We start from the raw sequence: 12,926 nt of genomic DNA, 5'->3' as shown, positions 1-12,926 counted from the left end.
ATGTGATGTAGTGGTCAAGACTCATTTTTTTTCCCATATGGATATTCAATTGACCCAGCACTATTTATCCAAAAGGCTACCCTTTTCCCCACTGCATTGTATTGTTATCTTTGTCATAAATCAGGTGATCAAGTACAGATGGGTTTGTTTCCAGACTCTATGCTACTCCATTGGTCTATTTGTCTGTTCTTGTGCCAGTGCCTTAAATACTGTCTTAAATACTCAGTCTTAGATGAATCTTGATATATGGTAGTGTAAATCCTCCAGCTTTGTTCTTCAAGACTCTGTTAGCTATTTTATTTTTCCCCTGAATATCCTTGTTGATGTGGTGGTTGTTTTAATAACAGCTTTATTGAGAGACAATTCACATACCATACAATTTACCCATTTAAAGTGTACAATTCAATGGTTTTAATAAACTCACAGAGATGTGAAACTAACACCACTATCAATTTTAGGATATTTGCATCACCTCCTAGAGAAATTCTTTACCCTTTAGCTATCATTCTATTATACTATTCCTTGCTCAACTGTCCCACCAAACTCTAAGCAATCACTAATCTACTTTCTGTCTCTATAGATTTGCCTGTTGTGGACATTTTATCTAAATGAAATCATAAAATATGTGAGTTTTTGTGACTTGCTTCTTTCACTTAGCATAATGTTTTCAAGGTTCATGCATGCTATAGCACGGGTCAGCACTTCATTCCTTTTTATGGCCAAGTTATATTCCATTGTATGGATGTACCACATTTTGTTTATCCGTTCATCAGTTGATGGACATTTGGGTTGTTTCCACTTTTTGGCTGTTATGAAAAATGCTGCCATACATTTGCATAAACATTTGTGTACAAGTTTTGTATGGATATATGTTTTTCATTTCTCTTGAGCACGTAGGAGTGGAATTGCTGGGTCATATGGTAACTACATTTAACTGTTTGAGGAACTGCCAGATTGTTTTCCAAACTACCTGCACTATTTTACATTCTCATGTTAATCTTTAAACAATTTATAAAAAATGTTTTAAATCGAACACTTTATATACATAATAACAAAACATTCAAACAGTACCAAGGGCTACAAAATGAAAAGGGAACCTTACTCTCTATATATTGCAAACAGCTGGGTGGCTGACACCCTGCTCTGGACCACCAGGTGCAGAGGCTTACATTGTTTTACACACCTAATGCCTTTAGGACTGAACACTTTAGGAAGGGCAAAGGGGAAGAGATGGACTGAATGTGTATTCTGAATCACCTGAATCATCTTTTTTCTCATTAAGCTCTTTATTCACATCTTACTTCTTCAAGTTTTATAGAACTGGAATTATTGGTCGAAAGGGCTTTTTTTTTTTCAAAGGCTTTAAAAATACATTCCCAATCTGCTCTCAGAAAAGGTTGCCTCAATTTAAAGTCTCATCAGCATTGAACACCCATCTTCCTGTACCCTCGTCAGTAGACTAGTACTGTGTATTACCGTTTTATATGTATCTTTCTATTTGCCTGTTCCTTAGGTGCAAGGAGTCTCTGGACAACTTGTCTATTCCTCGACGCTGCCTCTAGAAATAAGAAGGGGTCCTTTTCTTTATTCGTTTTATTACTTCATCTCCATCAACGTGACTCGGCCCGTGGGCTACAGTCACCCCAGCGGAGGAGACCGCGTGGCGACCAGGTCACCTCCCTTCCCGGTGGGTCCACCTGGGTGCCTCTGTGCGGCAGAGGGCGCGGTGGAGCCAGCGCCGGACCCCGCCCCCAGGGTAGCGCGCTGCGCCCCGTGACGTATTTCCGCGTCATCTGCCGCCGAGGCGTGTTCCCATTGGCTGCCGGCGAGGCAAAAGGGGCGGAGCCGAGTGGGAGTGGAAAAAGCAGCTGCCCGGGGCGGGGGCGGGGGGCAAGGCTTCCCCCTTCCCTATCCCTCCCCACCCCTCCCCCGCCCTCCAGTCCCTCTGGGACTACTGCGCCGAGTGGCTTGGAACGCGGCAGTGGCAGCGGCGCACTTTCCCGGACTGTGGCTGGAGCAGCGCTGTGGTGCACGCGCGGCGGGGCCCCTCGAGCCCCGGGGACCGGTGGACTGAGGGAGAGCGGGAGGGAATCCCGGGCTGCGGTGCTGCGCCGGCGGGGAAGCCCTTCGGTTCCCTGTGAGCCGAGCAAGTGGGGCGTGGGTCTCCCGAGACCGCCACTGGCCCCTCGGCCCTGAAGGGACCGCGCAGGGCGCGCCCCCCGAAGGCATCCCCCGGGCCCGCGGCCCTGACTTGGCCCCGCGCGGCGGGCGCGGGGCAGCTCAGAGGGAGGAAGCAAGAGGGGCCGCCCTCCCCTCGGAGTTGAGAGCGCCTTCCCCGGGTCCAAAATGCCCAAGAAGAAGCCGACGCCCATCCAGCTGAACCCGGCCCCCGACGGCTCCGCGGTTAATGGGACCAGCTCGGCGGAGTAAGTCTGGGGGGAGGCGAGCACCGGGGCCGGGCTGGGGAGGCCGGAGCCCGGGCGCAGGAGCCGAGTCGGGTGTGCGCGGCGCGCGGGGCTCCGCTCGGGTCGTCACGTACGTCTTGGGCTGCCAGGCGCGAGGAACTCCCGGCCGCCGAGGTATCGGTGACTAAGCACAGATTGTGCGCCTGACTCAAGACCAGTCAGTGGACCCAACGAGTCGCGATGCCCCCATCCCCACCCCTTTCCCGACCCTTTCAGCCATCCCTGATCTCTGGTCATTTTCCTTCTCCCTAAAAAGTAAAAACCGGTTCATCGCCCGCCCCTACCCAGCTCTTTCCCCCCCCAGATCCTCTGCAATTCTGGCCTGTAACCGGGAGAAGGGAGCAGATGTCTTGGAAAAATTAAGATCGCATCTGCATCTTTGAGACCAACTCGGTATAGAGTGTGGAGTTGGGACCTGTGAGCAGTCCTCACCTTCGTACCTGACACCTGTGGGCTGGGAGTGCCTAGTTGTGGCCGCTGCCTGGCCAGCGGGGGCGTGTGTACACCGACATCACAGAGGATTTTCGCTTGTCGACTTTGGGGGCTCTCATTCCTTGGCCTTCCTGGAAACTCTCTTGTCTCGAAGGGAGCGGTTTTTCTTTTCTTCATCTGACTTTTTATTCATTCATTCATTAAACAAATCTCATCAGTGTCTCTCCTGGCTGTTCCTTGCTTGACCATAAGCCCTAACTTCCGACCTGAGACATGACACCATGGTCTGGGAAATCACACACAAGGTGCTCCATCTCTGCAGCTTCCAGTGTTGCTCACAAACCAGTACTTTGTTTCATTAAACAATGATGCGGCTGTTTCATGGATGTTTCTGAGTTCCCGCAACTCTTTTGCGTCCTGGGTAAGGGACAAGACTGTCTGAGGGAGGAAGACCCGGCGAGCTGGAGAAATAACCAGAAAAGATTTAGTTCTTAATCTCTTACCTGCACACTGGAGACTTTAGGAAGCCAGCCGATGAAATAAATAGATTAGGCTTGGATCTTCTGCCCTTTGGTGATTTCTGTAACCTTCCTTTGACTCTCTCAATTTTAATAGCCTGGGGACCCTGTGGCTTGGTGGCTCTGTCCATCCCTGTAATGATCACAAGGCCAGTGGTGGACAGACCTGTGATGTGAGCTCAACCACATTCCTCAGACAAACTCCTTTCTTTCTTTCTTTTTTTTTAATTAATTAATTTTTGGCTGCATTGGGTCTTCGTTGCTGCGCACGGGCTTTCTCTAGTTGCGGTGAGCGGGGGCTACTCTTTGTTGCGGTGCGGGGGCTTCTCGTTGCGGTGGCTTCTCTTCATTGCAGAGCACGGGCTATAGGCGCGCCGGCTTAGTTGCTCCGCGGCATGTGGGATCTTCCCAGACCAGGGCTCGAACCCTTGTCCCCTGCATTGGCAGGCGGATTCTTAACCACTGCGCCACCAGGGAAGTCTCCAAACTCCTTTCGATACTGTAGTGTCTGTTTTGCATGATATTAACTTGTACAGGTTAGTGGATTACTTTGCAAAGATTAGTTCAGTTTTAGTGTACAGAATTTTATTCCCTTAAAATAGTCTGAAAGCCCCCCAGGGCAGGGAAGGACAGGACAAATTTTGAATGTTGTGGCCTGATCATCGTGCTCCCGTTTGATTTGGAGGAGGGTACTGAGTGGAAGTACCTTCTGTTGTTAATTGTGACACCACTGCTGTGTTCTTGCAAAGGAGAGGAGTTTTGTTATAAGAAAACAATACTAGGAGGAAAAGAAGAAACTCTCCTGGAGTTGGTGGCAGATACGCTTGGGTGGGACTGGGAGATTCTAAACAGTGGTTAAGAGGTTGGATTCTGGAGTCAGGCTAAGTTTGTGGTTTTGTGACCTGGGACAAATCTCTCTCGGGCTTAGGTTTAGTTTTTTCATCTGTGAAAATGGGTCTAATGATAGAACCTATTTAGAGTAGTTGTGAAGATTAAATGAGCTAATAGTAGGAAACCTTCCATGAATGTTAGCTGCTGGTACCTTTGTTACTGGGAGAGAAGGCTGAAGGAAGCTAGAAGGTAGTTTCCAGTCGTGGCGGTGGATATGTGTGTTAAGGTGCCTTACCTTCTGGATAAACGACTCTCCCTTGCTCAGTTTTCTGTGCCATGTGCACCTACCTCCATGACTCATTGCTGTGTTACAATAGGAGGCATCTTTGTGTTGGCTGCCTGAGACAAACAGGGACTGTTCCCCTACGTTTCCTGCCACTAATAGGGGGAAAGCTGTATACATCTACATCTTTCACCTTTTTCAAGCAAAGCTGATGTACTCATGATTTCTGTGATTAGACCAGGGCACAATTTTGAACATTATCATATAGTGTAAACGAAAGAAAAAAATCCATTGACATTAAAGAACTCTTGGTACTAAATTGGCAAGGTTGCTTCTCTGTGGCTTTCTGACACCTTGAGACTGGTCTCTAACATAGCACTTACCCCTTTCAGACAGAGCTGGGTTATGTGGGACCTGATGTCTATGCAAGTTCTGGGGGTCCTTGAAGAAAAAGAATGCAAAAATATTTCTTCTGCAAGTTTGTAAAAATATATGAGCATATTGCAAGGGTGCTAAGTTAGAATGAAATAAATTGGAAATAAGATCATATCATTACTCTGTTTAAAATGTTTTCATGGTTTCATTGCAGTTAGAATAAAATCCAAACTCCTTATATTGGGCTATGAGCCTGCTGCTATCCCCCTCCTGCCTGCCCCCCACCCAATCTCTTTAACCACATTTCCTGCTGCTCCTTTCTTCCGTTACACTGGTCCTCTTTCACTTCCTCCACGGGATGGTCCATACTCCCTCCAGACCCTTGCACATGCTTGCTGTTCCCTTTGCCTGGAATGAATCATCCCTTCCTGTTCTCAAGGTAGGAAGGAAGCAATCTTCACCTCTCTGCATAAATGTCATTTCCTCAGAGATGTTCACAGACCACCTAATCTAAAGTAGGTCTCTCTTTCTCATGTCACCTGATTTTTTAATGACATTTCTTCACTGTCCATAATCTTTTTTAGGGTATTTTAAATATTTCTCTCTTCTGTACACCATAAACTATAAGCATAGGACTGCCCTTTTTGGATTCACTGTTCCGTAAGTAGTACCTAGAATAGTACCTGGCACATAATAAGTGCACAAACGTTTGTGGAGTGAGTCAGTGAGTGAATGAAATTTCTAATATTTGCACGTGTTTAACAAACCTTTTAATACCTTTTCATTTTTTTCTCTTATTTTCCCCTTTACTCTCATTCCCCCTTCCCCATTTCCCTTTTTTTCACAGGCACCATCTCACCCACTCTAGGTTATTTAATATATGGTCTTATAATTCCACCCATTTGTTGGCTATATGTGTGCCTTTGGGAGGTATTCAATAGATAGTATCGTTTTGTGTGCTTCGAGTGCTGAATGATATTGTACTATTATTCAGCCTTAAAAGAGAAGGGAATCCTGCCATTTGTGACACCATGGATGGACCTGGAGGACAGTATGCTAAATGAAATAAGCCAGACACAGAAAGAAAAATACTGCATGATCTCAATTTATATGTGGAACCTAAAAAAGTGGAATACATAGAAGCAGAGAGTAGATAGGTGGTTAACCAGGGGTGGGGAGGTGGGGGAAATGGGGAGATGTTCGTCAGAGGATACAAAGTTGCAGTTAATAGGAAGAATAAGTCTAGAGATCTAATGCTTAGCATGATTACTACAGTTAATAATACTGTATTGAATACTGGACATTCGCTAAGAGAGTAGATTTCAGGTGCTCTTGTCACACACACACAAAATAGTAACTTTGTGAGGGGGTGTGTATGTTGATTAGCGTGACTGAAATAATCATTTCACTGTGTGTGTATATTGAATCATCATGTTGTGCACCTTAATTATATTCATTTTTTATTAAAAATCCTATTGTGCTATAAATCTACGTCAGTTGTGATATACTAGAAAATCTCAGTAGTTTGACATGCTTGCAGGTCAGTGGGAGGCTCTGTTGATTGGATTCCATCAGGGACTCAGGCTGACGGACGCACCATGTCTGAAATATGCTTAATGAAAAGGGAATCTTGTGAACCACATTCTGGCTTTTAAAGTTTCTGCCCAGGAGTGACACATGTCACTTTTGCTCCCATTTTTGTAAAGCAAGTCACATGGCCATGTTGACCTTCAAAGGGGGCAGGGGCCTTCTTGGAAGGAGGATAGTCAACAATATTTGAACAGAAGCAATGACCACCCTAAACTTTTATTTCAGTTTCTTTTTTTTTAACCGAACACCATGTTTCTGCGCTCTTTCCATGCTGTTATACGTGTATCTAGTTCATTATTTCTCTTGGTTGCAGAGCAATCAGTCTTGTGCATGTACCACATTTTACTTATTATTCCCCTAGAGAAGACAATTGTGTTGTTTCCAACCCCTTGCTGCCTCAAACAGTGCAGCCATCGCCATCCTTGTACGCAACTCCTTTTGGACTCTTGTAAGACTTCCCTGTGGAATGTACTCAGAAATGGGATTGCTGAGTCTTAGGGTACCTTGCCTCTCCTTCCATGATGAGGCACATGCTTAATCTCTTTCTTTGTGTTTTAAAGAACGCTTTTAATCTCCACAAGGAGAAGCGTGAGCCCTGAGTAGAATTCGTGGTGGCAATGCAGGGTACTTCCCGAGACCTCACTTTTTCTTTGACCTTAGGCAAGTCCTTTGGACTTTCTCTCTTTTAGTTTCCTTATCTGTAGAGTGAGGATGAGAATGGTCTACCAAATCTTTGCCTTAGTGGCCTACAAGGCCCTGCCTGATCAGGTTCTTAGTTTTCCTCCACTGTCCCCTTCACTTATGTGCTCCAGCCATGCTGTTCTCTGTGCTGTTCCACAGTCGGTTGGGCACATTCCTATCTCAGAGCTTTTGCTGTTCCCTCTGCCTAGAATTCTCTTCTGCCAAATACCCACATGACTTGCTCCCTCACTTCCTTCAGACCTCTGCTCAAATGTCTCTTCACAGAGACCATCCCTGATCACTCTAATTATAGCGCTCTCTGTCATGCTCTACTCCTTTATCTTGCCCTATTTTTCTTCATAGCACTTATCACTAATTAACGTTGCACTGTCCATAAGTATTTATCTGCACCTCACCCCACCCCCACTAAAATGTATGCTTCATGAAGGTGAGGGCTTGATTTGTTCCTTGCGCAGTGAGTAGATCAGTATCTGGCCCATAGAAGGTACTCAGTAGATATCTGTTGATTAAATGATTGAACCATTCCTACCTTGAAGGAGTATCATGAAGATTAAACAAGATAACACATACGCAAGTGCTTTGAAGGCCATATGGTGCTGAATAAACAAGAAGGTGCATTGCTTGGCCTTGGCGGCATCCACAGCTTTTGGATTTGGGGCTGAAACCCTCAGACTTAATTATTGCATTCAGAGCATCGTTCATAGCATCAGCAGTTTCTGCCAGGTTTGTAGGGACACACATCTGTTAGTGTGACGGTCCTTAAGGAAGGGGACAGAAACATTGAGACAGGTTGTTGTGCTTTTGGGGGATCTCTTATGGCCTTACCTGGGATGTACACCGTGATAACTAGAAGCTTTTGAAGTGGTTTTAACTGATTTTGTAGTTCTGGACTTGGATGCTTCTACTGGTTTGTTGCAGCAATAACTAATACGGGCACAGTCTTTTGAGAACAACTTCAGGTGAAAAGTAGGGCCAGCTGAAGCCCGTGTCCTTGGGAAGAATGTCTCTGTTGTTGTTGCAGCAGATACAGAAATGGCAAAAAGGTTCATAAAGTTGACTTAGCCCAGGGCAAGGAGATGTGTGGGGTGCTTGTTTGAACATAAACACGTACAACATTTTACTTTCACTTACTTATGCATCTTTGAAAGAAAGGGAGAGAATACTTCAGTAGAGCTACCCATCCAGCTTGATTTTTCTCTGCCTGATCCCTTTATTGTCCTCCCATTGCCCCAGCATACCGCTTCTTACCTCTGTCCGGTCTTGCTCACATGGTTTCCTTTGTCTGGAATGCCCTCCTCCACTTTCCTGTGTGATTTTATTTTTGTCTTGTATTTGCCACCACACTTTCGGTGAGGGGAGGGACCATGACTATCTTGTATACTGATATTTCCCCAGCGTCTAGCCCAGTGCCTGGAATGAATGAATGCTGCCCATCTTACAAGACCTAGCATAGAGTTCATCTCCCATGTAGCCTTTTCTGAGTAACTCCATGCTATTCTAGGACCTGAGTTCGAGACTTAGTTATGCCACTTCTTCATTGTTGACCTTTGGCATGTCATTTAACTTCACTGAGCCTTGGTTTTCCTCATTAGTAAAGGAAGGATGATAATATAACAAACCTGTGAGGGAAGGCAGGCAGGTGAGCATCATCCAAAATAATGTGTATGAAAGCCCTTTATGATTGTTGGAATGCTATCCAAATGGGAAGTGTAGTTAGTGGTGCCCGCTTTGGTTTCTTCCTTCTCAGCTGACTATTACCTTTTGTTCTTAATACCAAATTGCAAATGTTGGTAAATCATGTTGATTTGGACATTTTATATGCTGCCTGTTCTTTAAAGTTTAACCCAAACCTGCATCTAATCAAGCCTTGAGATCTAACTTCCTGTTTACAGCAAATACAGGGATGGAGAAACAAATTAAATGATACCAGGAGGAAACAAGCATACAAATTCAGGACGTGGAACATTCTCGAAGACAACTGACCCAGTCTCTTTAAAAAGTCAATGTCATGGGGGAAAAGTAGGGGAGTGGTGCTGTTTGAAAATTAAGAGACTAAGGAGACATGTCAACCAAATGTAATGCATGAACCTTGGTTGGGTACTGAATCAAAAAATGCGATAGCTGTAAAATGAATTCTTGGGACAATTAGGGAAATTTGAGTAGAGAATTATGGTTAATTTTTTAGATGTAATAATGGTATGATTATGTAGGAGAATGTTGTTCATGGTTGATATGTGAAACTTACTTTGAAATGGTTCAGGAAAAAAATACACACACCCACATGGTAGATAAAGCAAACAGGGCAAAATTGTTCACAGTCGTTTAGTTGGTTAGTGTATGAGTTTCACTGTTCTATTCTTTCCATATTTCTGTGTTTGAAAAAATTCATAATAAATTTTTTTTTTTATAAATTTATTTATTTATTTATTTTTGGCTGCAGTGGGTTTTCGTTGCTGGGTGAGGGCTTCCTCTAGTTGCGGCTAGCGGGGGGGCTACTCTTCGTTGCGGTGCACGGGCTTCTTACTGTGGTGGTTTGTCTTGTTGCGGAGCATGGGCTCTAAGCGCGCGGGCTTCAGTAGTTGGGGCACGCGGGCTCAGTAGTTGTGGCTTGCGGGCTTTAGAGCGCAGGCTCAGTAATTGTAGCGCACGGGGTTAGTTGCTCCGCGGCATGTGGGATCTTCCCGAACCAGGGCTTGAACCCGTGTCCCCTGCGTTGGCAGGCGGATTCTTAACCACTGTGCCACCAGGGGAGTCCCCATAATAAATTTTTTAAAAGTACCCAAGGATTAAAATTCATCCTTAGCCTTATGCCCCTTTTAACGTTAACTCACATTTTCTCTCTCCCCTTTTGTATTCTGGCCTATATTGTGTAACAAACATCACATTAAATGCAATATCATTTTGAAGTCATATGCTTTCTTATTCTCTAAATGTTCCTTATGTGTCTTTTTTTCATTAATTTGATTATTTGGGACCATACCTTTTTGAACCCCTGGGTCTACATCACTACACTCTTAATATAGTAAATCATTATTGGTAGATTGGAAAAAAACAAAATAATGTTTAAACAAAACAAACCACCACCAACAAAAAACCCTTGCGAGCTTCCCTCAGTCTGAATTGGTAGTTATTTCTACCACATCCATAGGAAGCACAGGTCAAGCAATGGTGAATCTTTCTGACATGTTGAGAAAACCTGGAGAACCCACAGACTGGGAAGAAGATGAGGTGAGCCTGAGAAGAAAGCTTAGCGTCCCAGTTTTGTTTCTTTTATTCCCTTCCAGAAGTTGCCAGTTTTGATAAAATCATCTTGGTCTCTTTTGGCCACTTGATTGTGTTTTTTCTTCATGTCCTGTTCTTTGCCTGAAAGCCCATGAGAGCTGTTTGAAGGCTCACATACCTGTTTGCTAAGTTAACACCTCCTAGAATGAATTGCATTTTTGTTTTTAAAAGAGCAGGTGTTTTCTGAATCCTGGTGCAGGGCCTACTGCTAAAAATGCTGATCTCTGCCTCTCATTTCTTGGTGAAGCTCCCAGGGGTATCCTGCTTTGAGTCAGATTAAGAAGAGGTTACATGGGGGTTGAAGAAAAATCCGACAAAGGTAGAGTGATTTCTTTTCCCCCCAACTCCTTTTTGCATATTTGCCTGCTCAAGTACAACTTTAAAAGAAAATTGAATGTATCAACACCTTTTTAAAGAAAGAACCTCAGACATTAAATTTTCCAGTTTAACTTTTGGTTATTCCATTATATGCATGTATAGATAGCTGTGATCAGTTGATGGGTCTCTCCTCCCCCCCATTTTTACACATAGACATAATTCTAATGCTTGTCATTTATTTTTGGCTAAAGAATAGAATTTGATAGGATTTGGCTTCACAAATGACACTTTGTTGATTATTTAGGTGGCTTTCAAAATTTTATTATTTATTGTTACTCTTATGAATGTTTTAAACCCATTTGTTTTGTTCTTTGAGATTAATTCATACACAGAATCAGAGGCAATGAACCATGTTACCGCTTTTGTTACATATTAACTGAATATGTTCCATAAAGAGACAGAACCAATTTACAATGTATGTTTGAACTGGTCCCTCAAGCTTCAGGAAGTTGGCTTTTTTTTTTTTTTTTTTTTTTTTTTAGAGGGGGAGGACATATTACAAGCAAATGATCCTCATTTCAGTCCCTTCTTTTTCTTTTTTTTCTAAATAAATTTATTTATTTATTTATTTATTTTTGGCTGTGTTGGGTCTTCGTTGCTGTGCGCGGGCTTTCTCTAGTTGTGGTGAGCGGGGGCTACTCTTTGTTGCGGTGCGTGGGCTTCCCATTGTGGCTTCTCTTGTTGCAGAGCATGTGCTCTAGGCGCGCAGGCTTCAGTAGTTGTGGCACGTGGGCTCAGTTGTTGTGGCTCGTGGGCTCTAGAGCTCAGGCTCAGTAGTTGTGACGCACGAGCTTAGTTGCTCCACGGCATGTGGGATCTTCCTGGGCCGGAGCTTGAACCCGTGTGCCCTGCATTGGCAGGCAGGTTCTTAACCACTGCGCCACCAGGGAAGCCTTAGTGATTTTTTTTTTTGATAGTTTAATAGGACTCCTCCTCAGTCTGCTTTACTTTAATTTTTTGCCAGTTTGTATTTTTGAAATGGGATTATTTTCTGTATTTCATCGATTCAATCTAAACTAATATTTAATGAATGCTTACCAAATGTAATTTGCTATGCTGGATGCTGTAGGTGGTAAGATTGTCTTTGCCTCCAAGGATCTTAAAATCTCATATGGGAGAGGAGGGAGAGGTTGCAAGGACACAAGAAGAAGGAAACAGATGGCAGCAGAGTAAGAAAAGTGCCCCAGGAGAAGATGTACAAAGAAAGTACTGTCAGAGATCATTGAGAGGAGGAAGAACGCACATCCAGTGGGGACGATTAGGAGAGCCTTCACAGAGGAGATGACATTTGAGCTGGGTCTTGAAGGATGGCTAGGATTTCCATGGGAATGGGGGAGGGGGGGCATGGCAGGAAGAGAGCTCAGGATGAGCAACTTCACACAAGTGGGAAAGCTTGGGATGTGTGGAGGAGCCGGCAAGTAGTTTAGTGTGCTGGGTGCATCGCTGCGGATAGCAGGAGATGAAGCTGGAGAGGTAGGTGGGATAGTTTTGTGGTACCAGCTGAACATTTTGAAAAGTTTCACGCAAACTTTTCTTCTCCTCTGACCGTTCTTTAATAGATACGTCTATATAGCTTTGATGTGCTTTGTATTTTATTTATTTTTTGTTAGTTCGTGTCTTTTATTAGCCAGTACACAGTTACTTGTCTTCTGGTTTGTTGAAGCAATAGATCAGTGTGCTTTGTATTTTAAAGTTTTGTAAATTATGTGGCTACTACATTGTCCCACTGCGATGTTTTCCTTTTATATTGTATTACTTAGGAAAAAATATTTTTTTATTTTGCAAAGCATGCCTTTTGTATGGTATAGCCTACTTTTCTTTAGTATTTAGACATCTGTCATCATTTCATAACTAATAGGAGTATGGGGCTTCATTTTCTTCTAGACTTTTCTGCCCCTTATGTGGTCCCATCTAGGATTAATTAATGTTCTTGGTGTGAGGTATGGGTCTATGTTAATTTTTCTACATAGTTCTAATATCTTCATGGAGTTTATTAAATAGGATTTTTATCTGTTGTATTTTCAGGTTTACTTTTATTTGGTCTTTATGGTATTTTTATCTCTTTCTAAA

At 43.7% G+C, this 12,926-nt stretch overlaps 1 protein-coding gene across 1 annotated transcript in view; it reads left to right on the top strand.

Annotated features, from left to right (window-relative positions):
- Positions 1 to 1,914: 1,914 nt before the first annotated feature.
- The window catches only part of MAP2K1 (mitogen-activated protein kinase kinase 1), a 79,898-nt gene continuing 68,886 nt past the window's right edge, over positions 1,915 to 12,926 (top strand). Inside the window, exon 1 of the mRNA XM_061180157.1 lies at positions 1,915 to 2,426. Coding sequence (XP_061036140.1) covers positions 2,347 to 2,426 — 80 coding nt within the window. The 5' untranslated portion in view covers positions 1,915 to 2,346. The remainder of the gene's footprint in view (positions 2,427 to 12,926) is intronic.

Source organism: Eubalaena glacialis, chromosome 2 (assembly GCF_028564815.1).
Source record: "Eubalaena glacialis isolate mEubGla1 chromosome 2, mEubGla1.1.hap2.+ XY, whole genome shotgun sequence".
NCBI lineage: Eukaryota > Metazoa > Chordata > Mammalia > Artiodactyla > Balaenidae > Eubalaena > Eubalaena glacialis.
This window is presented reverse-complemented; position numbering and strand designations above follow the sequence as displayed.